At 44.6% G+C, this 19633-nt stretch overlaps 2 protein-coding genes across 2 annotated transcripts in view; both read left to right on the top strand.

The window, feature by feature from the left end:
* The window catches only part of LOC149453499 (uncharacterized), a 32152-nt gene extending 18311 nt beyond the window's left edge, over nt 1–13841 (top strand). The window contains exon 6 of the mRNA XM_089688652.1: nt 9536–13841. Coding sequence (XP_089544778.1) covers nt 9536–11399 — 1864 coding nt within the window. The 3' untranslated portion in view covers nt 11400–13841. The remainder of the gene's footprint in view (nt 1–9535) is intronic.
* LOC149453497 (uncharacterized) overlaps nt 1894–19633 on the top strand; it is a 33953-nt gene continuing 16213 nt past the window's right edge. The window contains exon 1 of the mRNA XM_089688272.1: nt 1894–1925. The gene's annotated coding sequence lies outside the window, so the exon portion shown is untranslated. The remainder of the gene's footprint in view (nt 1926–19633) is intronic.

The raw sequence follows: 19633 nt of genomic DNA, 5'->3' as shown, positions 1-19633 counted from the left end.
TGCAGCTATAACAGCTTCAACTCTTCTGGGAAGGCCGTCCACAAGGTTTAGGAGGGTGTCTATGGGAAGGTTGGACCATTCTTCCAGAAGCACATTTGTCAGGTCAGGCACTGATGTCGGGGGAGGAGGCCTGGCTCGCAGTCTCTGCTCTAATTCATCCCAAAGGTGTTCTATGGGGTTGAGGTCAGGACTCTGTGCAGGCCAGTCAAGTTCCTCCACCCCAAACTGACTCCTCCATGTCTTTATGGACCTTGCTTTGTGCACTGGTGCACAGTCATGTTGGGACAGGAAGGGGCCATCCCCAAACTCTTCCCATAAAGTTGGGAGCATGAAATTGTCCAAAATGTCGCCTTAAGAGTTCTCTTCACTGGAACTAGGGGGCCAAGCCCAACCCCTGTAAAACAACCCCACACCATAATTCCCCCTCCACCAAACTTTACACTTGGTACAATGCAGTCAGGCAAATACCGTTCTCCTAGGAAAACCTCCAAACCCAGACACATCCATTGGATTGCTAGACAGAGAAGCATGATTGGTCACTCCAGAGAACACGCCTACACTACTCCAGTCCAGTGGCGGCGTGCTTTACACCACGGCATCCGACGCTTTGCATTGCACTTGGTGATGGAAGGCTTGGATGCAGCTGCTCGACCATGGAAACCCATTCCATGAAGCTCTCTACGCACTGTTGTTGTGCTCATCTGAAGGCCACACCAAGTTTGGAGGTCTTTAGCTATTGACTCTGCAGATAGTTGGTGACTTCTGCACACTGCGCTTCAGCATGCGCTGACCCAGCTCTGTCATGTGAAGTGGCCTACCACTTGGTGGCTGAGTTGCTGTTGTTCCCTGTTGCTTCCACTTTGTTATAATCCCACTAACAGTTGAGCATGGAATATTTAATAGCCAGTAAATGTCACGGATGGACTTATTGCACAGGTGACCCCCTATCACAGGACCACGCTTGGAGTCACTGAGCTCCTGAGAGCGACCCATTCTTTCACCAATGTTTGTAGAAGCAGTCTGCATGCCTAGGGGCTTGATTGTATACACCTGTGTCCATGGAGGGGATCGGAACACCTAAATCACATGAGATGGAGGGGATTGGAACACCTGAGTCCTATGATTTGGAGGGCGGGGACAATACTTTTGGCAATATAGTGTATGTGGGGTCCATTGCCCCGACGCTGAGGGACAGTCCACTGTCGGAATCTGGTTTGTTTTATATTTGCATTTCTACAAAATAAAAAAGCAAAAGAATAATAGAATCCAATGTCTGTCTATCCTCCTATTTATAGTATTAAACAAATGTATTTAAAATGTATTAATTTATTATAATAATTTTTTATTATAATTTATTTATTTATAATTTATTCATTTATTATAATAACTATTTATATTTAATTTATTTATAATTTATTCATTTATAATAATAATTTATTCTAGTAATTATTTATTATAATTCATTTATTTATTATAATATTTATTATAATTCATTTATTTATAATGTATTCATTTATTATGATATTTATTATAATTTATTTATTTATAATGCATTCATTTCCATGATAATAATAATAATATTAATAATAATAATGATCCAGTCTATCCAATAATATCTAGTAATGAATTCTGTGCTGCCCGCTGCTGACATCTTGTGATCACATTCTAGAATGCAGCTGTCCTCTCCCTTCAGTTCCCTGACTGAACACAGCTCTGTCAGACGCTGCCACCTGCCGGCCCGCTCTGGGAATTGCCCCTAAACAGATTTCACAGCCCTGCTCAGGAAGCCGGAAGTCGGCTGGAACGCACGAGCCAGGAAGTTACGGGTGGAACGCAAGGACCAGGAAATGATGTAGAAACTTCCGGTCCAGCCAAAAGCAATAGATACCAGATTGGAAACGTGGGCAGGAGTCGGGCTGTAGCTGGTGAGGACATTGTTGGGAACCTGTTGCTGGGTTTTGGGGGGCTCTCAGGTCATTTGAGGTTGTTTACAGGTGGGGGGGATGCTTTTATTTACTATTTTTAGTTAGTGAATGATTTGTAGCAGGGTGTGACCGGCGCCATGGCCGCAGGAGGCGTGGGGTCACCTCGCCTGTTTATGTTTCAGTCATGGAAAAGTGGGGCGTTGCATCACAGAATGTGGAGGTGCACTACAACTCTTGACCTGGGCTCCAAGTGAAGATTAGCCTGCGGCACGCTGAGGCCGGTGGGAGGGGTTGTGGGGCAAGTAAAGCACGTTGGATTGGAGTTGGCAGCCAAGCCAAGGGACCAAAAGCAAGGCCATCAAATGTGTCCATGGTGGCTCAGGGTTTCTTTCTATCAAACCGGTCAGCTATAACTTTGACTGGCCACCTAATAATGAGTAGGTCCCCTTTTGGCACCCCAAAATAGCCCCCTTTTTTTCCAACTAAAACAGCTCTGACCCATTGAGGCATGGACACCACTAGACATCTGAAGGTACGTTGTGGTATCAAGCCGTCAGCAGCAGATCCTTTAACCACCTCACGTCCGGCTGTTGTATATAAACGGCCAGACGGTGGCAGTGCATTGTTGGCTGGCCGTTTATAAATGCCCTCCCCGCCCTCTACTTGTGTGCACTCCCACGATCCAGTGCCCGCTGTGTCCTCCGGACACAGTGGAACACTGATCGTCGGACGGGACCTCTGTGCGAGGTCCCGATCATGTGATCACTGATTGGTCAATCAATGATCACATGCAGAGTAGTAAGCAAGATGTCACTTCTGACATCATTGCTTACTACGTGTGAATGATCACAGAGATCACATGGTACAGGGCCATTCACAACAGCCTTGTACCATGTGACAAGCTGTGACCAATCACAACTCACACAGTAGTTCTCAATGGCTGCAAGAATGCAGCCAGAGAGTAGGAGAAATGATTGCTTTTACAGCCTTTATGGGTGTAAAAGCAATCAGTGTAAAAAAAAATAAATAAATAAAATCTTCATCACCCCCCACAAATAGTACAGTGTCACCATGGTGACACTGTACTGCTAGGGTGACAGTATGTAAAAAAAAAACAAAACATAAATAATAATTTAAAAAAAATGTTTAAAAATTATAATTTTTGGTTATAAACTAATTTGGGTTATTTTTTTTTTTACTAAAAAGATAACGGAATAAACTTTGGCCAAGATTTATGATGAAATATTTATTTGCAAAATTATATAAGAAAAACACTTTTTTTCAAAATTTTTGGACTTTCATTTACATTGCTTTATCTGTCTCAAAAAAGGTTAAAAAATTCATATGGGTACAGTGTTGCATGACCGCGCAATTGTCATTCAAATTGCGATAGCGCTGAAAGCTGAAAATTCGCCTGGACAGGAAGGGGGTGAAAAGTGTCCGGACCAGAAGGGGGTGAAAAGTGTCCGGACCGGAAGGGGGTGAAAAGTGTCCGGACCGGAAGGGGGTGAAAAGTGTCCGGACCGGAAGGGGGTGAAAAGTGTCCGGACCGGAAGGGGGTGAAAAGTGTCCGGACCGGCAGGGGGTGAAAAGTGTCCGGACCGGCAGGGGGTGAAAAGTGTCCGGACCGGCAGGGGGTGAAAAGTGTCCGGACCGGCAGGGGGTGAAAAGTGTCCGGACTGACTGACTGGATGGGAGGGGGGGAAGTGTCCGGACTTGATTGGGGGGGAGTGTGGTATTTGATCGCCTCTGCTGTTTTTATTTTTTGTGCTATAAACAAAAAGACTGACAATTTTGAGAAGAAAAATATTTTTGACTTTTTGCTATTAAACGTGGCCAAAAAATTGTAAAAGTCTAATTTCGTCATAAATTTAGGTATGGCTAAAATGTGTGTATAAAAAAAATTGGTTTACGTGACAGATATAGCATCTACAAATGGCGGTATACAGTATATACTGGAATTTTTTTTTTTTTTAATACTAGTAATGGCGGCAATCAGCGACTGATAGCGGGACTGCGACGGGCATTCTGACACTGGGGGGAACTGATTGGTGTCACTGACATCCCCAGTGACACCAATACAGTGATCAGTGCTAATAAAAAGCACCAACACTGTACTAATGGCACTGGGCAGGAAGGGGTTAACATGAGGGGCGCCCAAAAGGGTTAACTGTGTGCGTGTTTCACTGTAAGCACACTGCTTTGTATGGCTCTGCTATGCAGAGCCATACAAAGCAGTGTGCAGGAGCTGACAGGAGAGAGAACTGTATTGTTTACATACAGGTCTCTCCTACACCGAAGATATTCAGTGATCCCCGGGTGTCGGCGATTAAACACCAGCCGGGACCTGGTGATTGACAGCTGAGGCCGCAAATGGTGGCGCGGGTAGGGCGCGCAGGAGCCCCCTACCCAGAACTGTAAAATCACGTATATATAGGTGATTTTGCGCACCCATGCCGCCCTGTAGCAGTATTTCTGCTATGGGGCGGCGCGGAACTGGTTAAATTGTTTTTTCCAACATCCCAATGTATATAGACAAAGAAAAGATAGAAATATTCCCCTGGGACTTTGTATGGCAAAAAGCACAATGAGTATACAAAAAATATAAAACAATAAATAATGTTTATTACAAGGGGGCGCTCTTTATGTCTGGAGGAAAAGAAATGTAATCTCCAAACACGGAAAGGTTTCTTCACAGTGAGAGCTGTGAGAATGTGGAATAGACTCCCTCAAGAGTTGGTTGTGGCCAGCTCAGTGGATTGCTGTAGGAAAGTCCTGGATTCTTTCTTGGATACACAGAATATAACTGGATATAACATTTATAGGGAAAGTTGATCCAAGGAATATCCGATTGCCTCTCAAGGGATCAGGAAAGAATTTTTTCCCCTGCAGGAGCAGATTGGATCATGCTTTGCTGGGTTATTTTTTGCCTTCCTCTGGATCAACTGTGGGTGTAGGATTATAACTTTTTTTTTTAACCACTTCAAGTCCGGACACTTTCACCCCCTTCCTGCCCAGGCCAATTTTCAGCTTTCAGCACTGTCGCCCTTTGAATGACAATTGCGCGGTCATGCAACACTGTACCCATATTAATTTTTTAGCATTTATTTTAGACAGATAAAGCTTTATTTTGGTGGTATTTATTCACCGCTGGGATTTTTATTTTTTTTGCTATATAAATGAAAAAGTCCAAATATTTTGAAAAAAAGTTTTTCTTATAAAATTTACAAAATCTATTCAATTAACTTTTTATTAAAAAAAAACAACCCAAATTAGTTTATAACCAAAAATTATAATTTTTCTAAAAAAAGTTTTTACATTTTTATATTATTTGGGTTTTTTTTTTTATTTATCACCATACTGTCTCCCTAGCAGTACAGTGACACTGTACTGCTTGTGGGGGGTGATGAAGATTTTTTTTTTTTTTTTTACACTGATTGCTTTTACACCCATAAAGGCTGTAAACTCAATCAGTGCTCCTTCTCTCTGACTGCATTCTTGTAGTCATTGAGAAATAATGTGTGAACTGTGATTGGATACAGCTTGTCACATGGTACAAGGCTGTTGTGAATAGCCCTGTACCATGTGATCTCCGTGATCATTCACAGATTTCACACGTAGTAAGCAATGATGTCAGAAGTGATTGGTCACAGCTTGTCACATGGTACAAGGCTGTTGTGAATAGCCCTGTACCATGTGATCTCAGTGATCATTCACAGATTTCACATGTAGTAAGCAATGATGTCAGAAGTAATTGGTTCCAGCTTGTCACATGGTACAAGGCTGTTGTGAATGGCCCTGTACCATGTGATCTCTGTGATCATTCACAGATTTCACACGTAGTAAGCAATGATGTCAGAAGTGACATCTTGCTTACACCTATTCATGTGATCACCGATTGCCCAATCAGTAATCACATGATCGGGACCTCACACAGAGGTCGGACACAGCGGACACCGGATTGCAGTGCCACGTGCTCCCAGGGAGCGCACACAGTCCAAAACGGCGTGCGCCGTTTATGAACGGCAACCCACCCCTGCACTGCCACCATCCGGCCATTTATATACAGCATCCGGACGGGAAGTGGTTAATGGTTGAACTGGATGGACTTTTGTCTTTTTTTCAGCCAGACTAACTATGTAACTATGGAATTACAAAAGATTAAAATAATAAAACGAATCAAAAGATTGGATACAGTAGCTTATGACACAATGGTTCATATATCACATATGTAACATAGTGTGCATAAAACCTGACAGTCTGCGGTAAATCAACTGGCAAATGGGTTGACCGCTCAAAAAGAACTTCTACAGTGATGTCCAGACGAAACCAACGCATTTTGGAACTCGTTTCCTTCTTCAGGGTCTATATATGTCAGGTAATTTACACGGCATCGGATAATAAGTGATAGGTATTCATAGAGAATTGACTGAGGATGCTCTCCAAATGAAACGTCAGGGAGAGGGCAGGCAAAGACGCCCCAACGAGCCTTCCACCAGCGAGGACCACATCGCAGCAGCCAATGAGGGGATCAGTCGTGCTCACATGGAGCCACCTCAGGATTATCCAAGAGGTTACATTCGTATGCCCATTGTGGTTTTTGCCAAAGTCCCGGGGGAGGATTTCTAGCTTTTCTTACAGCGGAATAATGTGCCCTTGTACACTGGAAAAAATGGTTCAAGAAATGGATAGTTACTAAAGGCTCCCACAGAGATACTGGGAAGAATGTCAATCACTTGGGTGTGGTGGTCTTCCAACAAGAGAACCCGTCACTTTGGATCTATGCAAACTTGTCGAAGAAGTTGAGAAGCTCCCACTCTCCTTCCAGACCATCACACCTCCCATCCTCTGGGTGGGATTGGAAAGGGGGGGGGGGGGGGGGCTGAGGACACTAATGTAGAGGGGGGAGGGCTGTGCTGTTAAGGGGGCGGGGCTGCGATAAGGGGCAAGCTGTGATGCTCAGGGCAACACTATAATGTAAAGGGGGAATGTTTGTTAAAGGAGGGCACTGTGAATATAAAAGGTAGAATTCTGCTATGTAAAAGGAGGCGCTATGATCTAAAAAGGGGGGAAGGCTGTGATGTGAAGGGGGCGGTGACATAAGTAGGGGGGGGGGAGACATATTACACCAGGGGTGTCAAACTGGCAGCCCTCCAGCTGTTGCAAAACTACAAGTCCCATCATGCCTCTGCCCTTGGGAGTCATGCTTGTAACTGTCAATCTTGCAATGCCTCATGGGACTTGTAGTTTGGCAACAGCTGGAGGGCCACCAGTTTGACACCCATGTATTACACTGATGTGAAGGGGGGCACTGTAATGTAAAGGAGGCACTGCGATATAAAGGTTGGGATTCTGCGATGTAAAAGGGGGCGCAGTGATCAAAATGGAGGGAGGGGAACTGTGATATGAAGGGGGGTGGGACTGTAATGTGAAGGATCTGAGTCTCCGCACAAACATGAGATTCAGACCTCTGCTGGACGAACATTTTTACTGCGTGGACCCCTTTGAATTTGTTTTAATTCAATACCCCTGTTATACAGCAAAACATACCAGAGGGATAAACTTTTCAGGACATACGATGTAATTTTGTTAATGTATATGGTTGGACCAGTTTCACAGGTCCAACCAGTGGAATTTAGATTAAATGTCCATAGAACTAGTATGCCTAGATCCAACCAGTGGAGTTAAATTTCCAACATCTGTGGAACCAGTTGGCATCGATCCAACCAGTGGAGTTAAATTTCCAACATCTGTAGAACCAGTGTGCCTAGATCCAACCAGTGGAGTTAAATTTCCAACATCTGTAGAACCAGTGTGCCTAGATCCAACCAGTGGAGTTAAATTTCCGACGTTCTTAGGACCAGTTTGCATAGATCCAACCAGCGGAATTAAATTTAAGACATCTGTAGAACCAGGAGGCCTAGATCCAACCAGTGAAATTAAATTTTGGACGTCCATAGAACCAGTTTGCAAATTTTTACTGACCAGACCCATGTGAATGTGTTTTAGTTCAATAACCCTGGTATACAACAAAAAGTACCAGAGGGATAAACTTTTCAGGACCTACGTTGTCATTTTGTTAATGTATATGGTTGGACCAGTTTGCACAGGTCCAACCAGTGGAATTTAAATTTCTGAGGTCCATAGAACCAGTTTGCATAGATCCAACCAGCAGAATTAAATTTCCAACATCTATAGAACCAATATGCCTAGATCTAACCAGTGGAGTTAAATTTCTGACATCCTTAGGACCAGTTTGCGTAGATCCAACTAGTGGAATTGAATTTCTGACATCTGTAGAACCAGTATGCCTAGAACCAACCAGTGAAGCTACATTTCTGATGTCCTTAGGACCAGTTTGCATAGATCAAACCAGCGGAATTAAATTTACAACATCTGTAGAACCAGTTTGCGTAGATCCAACCAGTGGAGTTAAATTTCCGATGTCCTTAGGACCAATTTACATAGATCCAACCAACAGAATAAAATTTACGACATCTGTAGAACCAGTATGCTTAGATCCAACCAGTGGTGTTAAATTTCTGATGTCCTTAGGACCAGTTTGCATAGATCCAACTTGTGGAATTAAATTTATGACCTCTGTAGAGCCAGTTTGCATAGATCCAACCAGCGAAATTAAATTTATGACCTTTGTAGAACCAGTTTGCGTAGATCCAACCAGCGGAATGAAATTTACGACATCTGTAGAACCAGTATGCCTAGATCCAATCCGTGTGGTTAAATTTACGACATCTGTAGAACCAGTATGCCTAGATCCAACCAGTGTGGTTAAATTTCCGACGTCCTTAGGACCAGTTTGCATAAAGCCAATCAGTGGAATAAAATTTTGGACGTCCATAGAACCAGTTTGCAAATTTTTACTGACCAGACCCCTTTGAATTTGTTTTAATTCAATACCCCTGATATACAGCAAAACATACCAGAGGGATAAACTTTTCAGACCGTGCGTTATCATTTTGTTAATATATATATATATTTAGGAAAAGAAATAAGTTGCGTGATGGGTGGTCTATCTTTGTTGTGTGGTCATTTAAATTGTGGTCAAGAAGGTCCAGATGTTGCCTGCTCCCTTAGCTGGCATGGAGGACTAAGGGGAGCCTTTAGTGGTTCACTGATGAAACAAGAAGCTTTGTTGATGGCCTCAGATTGATGGGTGGAGTTTCTTCTTTGGTAGCCTTTACTTTAGCTAACCAGTTGACATTTTAATTGACCCTACATGTGTTTTGGCCATTAGCAGCATAAACTCGGATTGAAAGCTCCAGATCATTGAGCTGCTGACGGGAGAGGTGACCAGTGTCAGGAATTCTGGGACATTCTCCAGTAACAGACAAGGATGTGTCTGGATGGTGACTGTATCATTGTGTGTGTCAGGTTCCTATAAGGTGTCAGGATGTCACTGTCTATTTCTCCATGGAGGAGTGGGAGTATTTAGGACACAAGAATGTCATGATGGAGGACAACCGGAAAGACAGGACTTTGTTTTGAGTTGGAGAAAAAATCTCCATGGAGCGCATGGGAGGGGAAGGTCCATTAACTGAATTGATAAACTGATTGCAGTACAATTTTTTTTTTTTTTTTTTTTTTAACAGGTCCACTAAAAAAAAAAATTACGCAATGGATTACAAAATTGTCCAAATTAAGGAAGAATCAATCTCAGATGATGAACATTTCACTGTCCAAATCAAGGAGGAAATACTCTCAAGTGATGAAGAACATCACCCAGACTCTGTTCCTCCCACCCTCATCTATAATATCAAAGAGGAGTCACTCTCAAGTGATGAAGAACATCATCTAGACTCTGTTCTTCCCACTTCCCGCTCTTATATCAAAGAGGATGAACTCTCAAGTGATGAAGAACATCAACCGGACTATGTTCCTCCCACTCTCCGCTCTCATATCAAAAAGAATCCACTCCCAAGTGATGAACAGCAACACCTGGAATCTGCTGCTCTCATTGTGCGCTCTCCTATCAAAGAAGATGCACTCTCAAGTGATGAAGAACAACATCCAAACTCAGTTCCTCCTGCTCTCCGCTCTCGTATGAAAAAGAATTCCCTCTCAAGTGATGAAGAGCATCACCCGGACTCCGTTCCTCCCACTCTCCGCTCTCATGTCAAAGAGGATGCACTTTCAAGTGATGAAGAATATCATCCAAAGTCTGACCCTTCAACGCCTGTCTGTCGTATCAAAGAGGAACCTCTCTCAGATGAAGATATGAAAGACTGTTCTATATCTGAGAAATACACCAAGTGTTTCTCTATAATTGTAAAAGAGGAGTCAGATGAGGAAGATGTTCGCAGTGAAGAACAGCAGACACAAGGACAACTGAAAGACAAACCGTTCTGTTGCTCGGAGTGTGGAAAGTGTTTCAGAGAGCACTTGATGCTTGTCAGCCATCAGCAAATCCATCAGCGAGTCCACACAGGGGAGAAGCCCTATGCCTGCTCAGAGTGTGGGAAGTGTTTTACTGCCCGAGCGACAGTGAAAGTTCACCAGCGCCTTCACACGGGAGAGAAGCCCTATACGTGCTTGGAATGTGAGAAGGCCTTCACTTTTAAAAGTGTCCGAGATGCGCACTTCAGGACGCACACCGGTGACAAACCTTTCTCCTGTCCTGATTGCGGGAAGCGCTTTACCGTCCGATCGATGCTCAATATGCACCGGAAAGTCCACGAGCAGAATGGGCTGTATACATGTTCTGAATGCGGGAAATGCTTCACCAGGAATTCCACGCTTAAGGCCCACGAGGTTGTCCACACAGGGTATAAGTCTCACACCTGCCCTGAGTGCAAGAAATGCTTCAGCTCAGAGTCCTCACTCAAGCAGCACAAGAAAGTCCACGTTGGGGCGAAACCGCATGCATGCCCTGAATGCGGCAGATGCTTCGGTCTAAAAGCAAGTCTGGTGACGCATCGGAGGATCCATTCTGGAGAGAGACCGTTTACTTGTACCGAGTGCGGGAAGAGCTTCAGCCACAGCTCCAGCTTGGTGACGCATAGGAGGATCCACAGTGGGGAAAGGCCGTACGTTTGCCCTGAGTGTGGTAAAGGCTTTGCCAGTCTCTCTGAACGCGTTGTGCATGAGAGAACACACACCGGGGTGAAGCCCTATTCCTGCCCAGAGTGCGGGAAGAGTTTTGTCAGCATTTCAGAGTGTAACCGCCACCGGAAGATCCATGCCGACAAAAAGCCCTTCACTTGTTCCTATTGTAGCAAGCCTTTCATCCGCAAACCTGATTTTGTCAAGCACCTTCGGATTCACACAGGAGAGAAACCATTTGGCTGCTCTGACTGCGGCAAGTTTTTCCGCAGTGTCCCGGAACTCACAAAGCACCAGCGGTATCACACTGGAGATAAGCGGTATCCGTGTGTAGATTGCGGGAAATGGTTCTTCACTAGGTCGCATCTGGTCAAACATGAGAAGATTCATATCCGGGAAAAGCAAGCCAAATGACCCCATTTGTGCTGCCGCCCAAAATATGGATCTCAAATAAGTCAGAAACAAATGACTATAGATAGGTTAATAAATTGGAAGTCTGCTAGAGATTGGACTGTTCCAATAGTTTTTATCCAAGTCTTGAGTCTTCCTAGCCTGGCTGTGCTGACTTCCAAAACACTCGTCATTCGTTGAAAATTAGCTTCCAATTTTTGAATTTGTATGTTTTCCCTATACAAGTGAGAGGCAAACTAATTTCTGGTGTCCATAGAACCATTTTTCTCATATCCAACCAACCAAAATTTTTTCCGATGTCCATGGAACCAGGTTGCATAGATCCAATCAGTGGAAACTAATTCCTTATGCCCATTAAAGCAGTTTGCAAAGATCTAATCAGCGGAGATTATTTCTAATATCCATAGAACGAGTTTGAATAGATCCAACCACCAGAAATTATTCCTGACCTCCAAAGAACCTGCATAGATCCAACCACCAGAAATTATTCTTGATATCCATATAACCTGCAGAAATTCAGCTACCAGAAACTAATCCTGATGTCCATAGAACCAGTTTGCATTGCTCAAATCACCTGATTCAACCACCAGAAATTATTTCTGATTTTCATAGAACCTGCATAGATCCAACCACCAGAAATTATTCCTGAGGTCCAAAGAACAAGTTTGCATAGATCCAAAAAGCAGAAATGATTCCCGACGTCCATAAAATCTACATAGATCCAACCACCAGAAATGATTCCTGATGTCCATAGAACCTGCATAGATCCAACCACCAGAAATGATTCCTGATGTCTATAGAACCAGTTTCAATAGATTCAACCACCAGAAATGATTCCTGATGTCTATAGAACCTACATAGATATAACCACCAAAAATTATTCCTGATGTCCATAGAACCTGCATAGATCCAACCACCAGAAATTATTCCTGATGTCTATAGAACCAGTTTGCTTAAATCCAACCAGCAGAAATTATTCCTGACGCCCATAGAACCACTTTGCATAGATCCAACCAGAAGACATGCATGACCTCCATAAAACCAGTTTTCATAGATCCAATCAGCAGAAATTATTCCTGATGTCCATAGAACGTAAATAGATCTAACCAGTATTATTCCTGATGTCCACAGAACCAGTTTGCATAGATCCAAACGCCATAAATTATTGCTGACTTCCATAGAACCAGTTTAAATAGATCCGACCAGAAAAAATTAATTCCCGACCTCATAAAACCAGTTTGCATAGATCCAACCAGTAGAAATGAATTCTCGACCTTCATAAAACCAGTTTGCTCAGGTCCAACCAGTGGAATTAAATATCTGACGTCCATAGAACCAGTTTGCACAGGTCCAACCAGTGGAATTTAAATTTCTGAGGTCCATAGAACCAGTTTGCATAGATCCAACCAGCGGAATTACATATCCGACATCTGTAGAACCAGTATGCCTAGATCCAACAAGTGGAGTTAAATTTCCAACGTCCTTAGGACCAGTTTGCTGAGATCCAACCAGCGGAATTACATACCCGACATCTGTAGAACCAGTATGCCTAGATCCAACCAACGGAGTTAAATTTCCTACGTCCTTAGGACCAGTTTGCATAGATCCAACTAGTGGAATTCAATTTACGACATCTAGAACCAATTAGCGTAGATCCAACCAGTGGAATTAAATTTCTGATGTCCAAAGAACCAGTTTGCATAAAGCCAGTCAGTGGAATTAAATTTTGGACGTCCATAGAACCAGTTTGCGAAGATCCAGCCGATGGAATTGATCATGAAGGGGTTGAAGTATCTACTGAATGGATCGTTGTACTTGGGTAATTATATCTACAGCCCAAACATTTTATTTTTGGACAGAGCAGTGAGGTTACAAACCATGTAAGGGTTTTTTTTTTCCCCCCCCCCCCAATTCCCAATAAGGAGACCCAATTTATCCTGGTAACCATTGTCACCAGTACTGAAAGAGCGGGACAATTCAACAATTTGAGCAGTCACCATGGGGCAATCATGCAATGCGGACAGCTGTCCAAGAAGATTTCTCTAACTTTGTGGCTACAGAATGGAAAATGAAGGAAAATCTCTCCACTAGGACACACATGCCATTCCGTGGCCTTCGTGTAATATACATACTGTGTGTTGGACAGAGATGCAGAAGACGTATTGCCCAAAGTGCATGCTCTTTGTTCCCATCAAGCTCCGGGGCAGCATTCATTGACTCCATAGACATCTTTGAAAAAGCAGCACGGAAATATTTACAGAACCAAGGAGTTCCCTCTACAGTGCTGGAAGGCGTGACAACCTCCTGCTAATAAATTGTAGGGTTGTCACTGACATCTGTAACTAGCTAAGGCCAATAAGCAAAAACTTTTCTAATCACAACACGTGTTACGAGTCTATCAGTGTTCTTTGTTGGAGTTTATAATAAATTGTTATTTTCTACTCACTGTGGGTCATTCTCTTACTGGAGTGTTGACGTTCAGTGGGGGGGCCTTCGAAATATGTTGGGTGGAATACTAAGGGCTCACTTCAACACATATTAAAGTGCCTGCTGATCCAACATGTTTTTTGGGATGCTTTTTTGAAGCTTTAATGAAGCTTGGCAGATGCCTTGTGTGTGTTGATTTTCTGTTTCTTTTAACCAGTTGCCTACCGGGCACTTTTACCCTCTTCCCACCCAGGCATATTTTCAGTGCTGTCACACTTTGAATGACAGTTGTGCGGTCATGCAACACTGTACCCATATGAAATTATCAATTTTTTCCCACACACAGAGCTTTCTTTTGGTGGTATTTAATTGCCACTGGGGTTTTTATTTTTTGCACTATAAAAAAACAAACAAACGTTTTCTTTGTTTTTATATTAAATTTTGCAACCAGGTAATTTTTCTCCACTGATGTGCATTGATGAGGCTGCACTGATAGGCAGCACTGATGGTCACTGATGAGGTGGCACGGATAGGCAGCACTGATGGGCACTGATAGGCGTGCTGCCTATCCATGCCACCTCATCAGTTACCAGTGCTGCCTATCTGATGAGGTGGCACTCATAGGCAGCACTGATGGGCACTGATGAGGTGGCACAGATAGGCAGCACTGATGGATGGAACTGCTGGGAACTCATCATCAGTACCCTGATCGGTGCAGATGTCCTCTGTGTCATTTGCCGGTTTTCAGCAGTACTTTCCTCATTCTGTGCCAGTGTGAGGAGAGTGCTGCCGATAACCAGCAACTGTATTTTCACTGTGATCTGGACACAGCTGATCATGTGGTAAAAGGCTGATCCCCCATTCAGTAGTAACCCCTAGCTCTGCTGATCCCCCGTTCAGTAGTAACCCCCAGCTCTGCTGATCCCCCGCTCAGTAGTAACCCCATTTCTGCTGATCCCCCACTCAGTAGTACCCCCATCTCTGCTGATCACCCACTCAGTAGTAACCTCCAGCTCTGCTGATCCCCCACTCAGTAGTACCCCCATCTCTGCTGATCCCCTGCTCAGTAGTAACCCCCAGCTCTGCTGAATCCTCACTCAGTAGTAACCCCCATCTCTGCTGATCTCCTGCTCAGTAGTAACCCCCATCTCTATTGAATCCTCAGTAGTAACCCCCAGCTCTGCTGATCCCCTGCTCAGTAGTAACCCCCAACAAACATTGCTAGTTTCTCCTGCTGTGGTTCACCAGCTCTGCTGATCATTTTCTGCTCACCTTCTGGTATAGCATTCCCATGTTGCTTACCATGTGTGCCATCTGCTCGCTGCTCTGCTCCAGTCCGGACCCCGCTCATCTTCCTGCTGTTCCACGTGGCACACCAGATTTGATGTTTGCACCAGACGCTCCCAGAATATATGGACGTGACTGCTGATGACGTCTTTCTGGTTTGCTTGTTGGTTTCCCAGTTTTCTCTGTTATTTCCTGGGATATCTCATACCTGCAATACCTCCAAAGCAAAGCTAACCCCTCAAAAGCTGCATGTGCTGTTGGTGAGCTTTGTCATAGATGGTGGCTTTGGAAATGCTTTGAAGTGCCAAAAAGCAACATGGGGTGTCATTTGAAAAGAAGCAAAGCAAACACAATGTGTGAACAGGACTGTAAGCTTACCATTTTATTCAGTGACAGGCTTTGATTGGCATTCAGAGTGCCTTAAGTGTGTACCCCTGTGACCTAGTGCTGGGGCTACTTGGACAGCTGTTTGCCCCCACTCACTTCTCTAGGCTCCTTATGTCAGTCAATCAAAAAAAAAGTCTTGGCAATCACTGCCTTCCAGCAATGAATTCTGGGAAATCGAAAGCTCTGTCCTCCAAATTCTGCTCTGCCTAAAGGCAGCCAGGTTGACTAAGCAAGAGCCAAGAATCTTCTGGAAGACTGTAGGTGGACCTCATGACCTTTGAGAAGACTGCTGGAACACAGAGAGAAGGCAAGGGGGTCAAGGTTTATTATTGGCACTCTTTTATGCCTCTTTAGGTTTGCATTGTTTGGGGGGCAGGTTATTTCTTAATAATGCACTCTCCCCTGTGGTTTGGGTATACCTAAAAATTTAGAGAACGTTTCAGAAGACATTATGTATCTTCATCCTGGTGGATCTTAATACCTGAGTGACCTAGTGTTGGGGCTACTTGGACTGCTGTTTGCCCCCACTCACTTCTCTAGGCTCCTTATGTCAATCAAAAAAAATCTTGGCAATCATGGCCCTGCCAGCACTGAATTCTGGGAAATTGAAGCTCTGTCCTCCAAATTCTGCTTTGCATAAATGCAGCCAGGTTGACTAAGCAAGAGCGAAGAGTCCACTGGAAGCCTCTAGGTCAGCAATGGGCAAACTACGGCCCGGCGGACCTTTTAATCCGGCCCGCGGAGCGTGATACTGTCAGGATGGCTGTCAGGATGTGTGTAGGCGGGGCAGCGTGACGAACGCGAGGGGAGCTAGGCTCCTCTCACAGTCCGCCCTGAAGACCGGTGTATTATGAAAATCTGTCTCCTATGAGGATCTGTCCCCCTCGACGTATCTGCGCATGTGCCGGAGATCGCCGATCGGCTGCTAATGCCTGAAACTGGCACATGCGCAGATACGTTGAGGGGGACAGATCCTCATAGGAGACAGATTTTCATGCTACACCGGAACGGCACGGGAACACGGCGAGAGGAACGCGCGGAGCAAAGGTAAGTGAATTGACACAGGGGAGACTTGGGGACTTAATATGGGGGATGAATTACTATATGGGGGACTTGGGGACTTAATATGGGGAATGAATTACTATATGGGGGATGAATTACTATAGGGGATGAATTACTATGGGGGATGAATTACTATGGGGGATGAATTACTATATGGGGGATTAATTACTATATGGGGGATTAATTACTATAGGGGGGATGAATTACTATATGGGGGATGAATTACTATAGGGGGGATGAATTACTATGGGGGATGAATTACTATGGGGGGTGAATTACTATATGGGGGATGAATTACTATATGGGGGATGAATTACTATGGGGGATGAATTACTATATGGGGGATTAATTACTATGGGGGAATATTACTATACTTACTATGGATGACACATACACATCATTCATCTACTCTTGGTCCGGCCCCCGGGTCCAATATATGAACCCATTGCGGCCCTCAAGTCAAAAAGTTTGCCCACCCCTGCTCTAGGTGGACCTCATGACCTTTGAGAAGACTGCTGGAGGACACAGAGAGAAAGCAAGGGGGTCAAGCTTTGGACCCCCCCAAAAGCTAAGGCTTTAGAAAGCAGAAAGAGGCGGGGAATAATTGGTAATATTGCAGCTAATGTCATCATAAAGACAATGCGAATACATTGGAGAGATCGTGGAGCTCTTCTCTGCTTCTCTTAATGGGTTCCGAATACTGGTTATTTAACCACTTCCAGTCCGGACACTTTCCCCCCCCCCCCTTCCTGTCCAGGCTGATTTTCAGCTTTCAGCGCTATCACACTTTGAATGACAATTGCACGGTCATGCAACATTGTACCCATATGAATAATTTAGCATTTTTTTGAGACAGATAAAACTTTATTTTGATGCTATTTATTCACCATTGGGATTTTTAATTTTTTTGCTATGTAAATGAAAAAGTCCAAAAATGTTGAAAAAAAGTGTTTTTCTTATAAAATTTTGCAAATAGTATTTCACCATAAATCTTGGCCAAAATGTATTCCGTTATCTTTTTAGTAAAAAAAATAAAAACCCAAATTAGTTTATAACCAAAAATTATAATTTTTAAACCTTTTTTTTAATTTTTTTTATATTATTTACTTTTTTTTTTTTTACATACTGTCACCATGGTGATATTGTACTACTTGTGGGGGGTGATGATTTTTTTTTTTTTTTACACTGATTGCTTTTACAGCCATAAAGGCTGTAAAAGCAATAATTTCTCCTTCTCTCTGGCTGCATTCTTGCAGCCATTGAGAACTACTGAGTGAGCTGTGATTGGCACAGCTTGTCACATGGTACAAGGCTGTTGTGAATGGCCCTGTACCATGTGATCTCTGTGATCATTCACAGATTTCACACGTAGTAATCAATGATGTCAGAAGTGACATCTTGCTTACTACTCTGCATGTGATCACTGATTGGCTAATCAGTGATCACATGATCGGAACCTCGCACAGAGGTCCCATCCGACGATCGGTGTTCCACTGTGTCCAGAGGACACAGCGGGCACCGGATCGTGGTGCTGCGCGCTCCCAGGGAGCAGGCACAAGCAGGGTGCGGGGAGGCCGTTTATAAATGGCCACCCGACCCTGCATTGCCACCGTCTGGCCGCTTATATACAATGGCCGGACGGGAAGTGGTTAAAGCTCAGTCAGTTCTTGCACCTACTTTTGCCGTAAAGTCATGGTTTTCATGACTGTTTTGATTCGGCTTTCCTTACAGATTCATTTTAGTTGTGTCCTGGAGAACTAGAGAGGTGGGTAGGTGGCTGCTCCTCATCTTTCTGAATTCCTGGCCAGCCTAGATGATGGAAGTTGACTGGTTCCTCCTGTCCATGAGAAGGAACAGATAGGTATCAGATTGTGCTCAGTACCAACAGCATCAGCTGGTAGATGGGCCCTGAACTGTGGGGCCAAGCCATCGATGGTGGCTCACAATGTACTGTGAGCCATGGTCCTTTCATAGTTCTGTCCTCCATGACCCCAGAGCACTCAACCCTTATCCAAGCTTGTTGGTTTTCTCAGGGCTTAGCAAGTTCTGGTCTGGGTCCTGGAGCCCTGAGGCTTTGTAGAGGTTTGGGTGAGATCCAGCCTACAACCCTAGATCCACCTTTTCTGGGTAATCAGTAAATATTGATTGTGCAGCTAGTGTGAGTAACCCCTCATAATGGGCACAGTGGGTGTAGAGACCTCGGGAACTCAGCATAGGGATGGTGGGAACCCCCCATAATGGGCACAGCATGTGTACAGACCCAGGAACTAAGTGCAGGGATGGTGGGAACCCCTCATCATGGGCACAGCGGGTGTACAGACCTGGGAACTCAGCACAGGGATGGTGGGAACCCCTCATTATGGGCACAGCAGGCGTACAGACCCGGGAATGCAGCACAGGGATGGTGGTAACCCCTCATAATGGGCACAGCAGGTGTACAGACCTGGGAACTTATCACAGGGATGTTGGGAACCCCTCATAATGGGCACAGCGGGTGTACAGACCTGGGAACTTATCACAGGGATGGGGGGAACCCCTCATAATGGGCACAGCGGGTGTACAGACCTGGGAACTTATCACAGGGATGGGGGAACCCCTCATAATGGGCACAGCAGATGTACAGACCAAGAACTCAGCACAGGGACGGTGGGAACCCCTCATAATGGGCACATCAGGTGTACAGACCTGGGAACTCATCACAGGGATGTTGGGAACCCCTCATAATGGGCACAGCGGGTGTACAGACCTGGGAACTCATCACAGGGATGTTGGGAACCCCTCATAATGGGCACAGCGGGTGTACAGACCTGGGAACTTATCACAGGGATGGTGGGAACCCCTCATAATGGGCACAGCGGGTGTACAGACCTGGGGACTCATCACAGGGATGTTGGGAACCCCCATAATGGGCACAATGGGTGTACAGACCTGGGAACTCAGCACAGGGATGGTGGGAACCCTTCACAATGGGCACAGCGGGCGTACAGACCCGGGAACTCAGCACAGGGATGGTGGGAACCCCTCATAATGAGCGCAGCAGGTGTACAGACCCCCAAACAGAATACACAGCATGC

This window comes from Staurois parvus, unplaced genomic scaffold, assembly GCF_062004578.1.
Source record: "Staurois parvus isolate SC_StPar_1 unplaced genomic scaffold, SC_StPar_1.0 ptg000449l, whole genome shotgun sequence".
Lineage (NCBI taxonomy): Eukaryota > Metazoa > Chordata > Amphibia > Anura > Ranidae > Staurois > Staurois parvus.
Note: the sequence above shows the minus strand (reverse complement) of the source record. Positions and strands in the feature narration are given on the sequence as shown.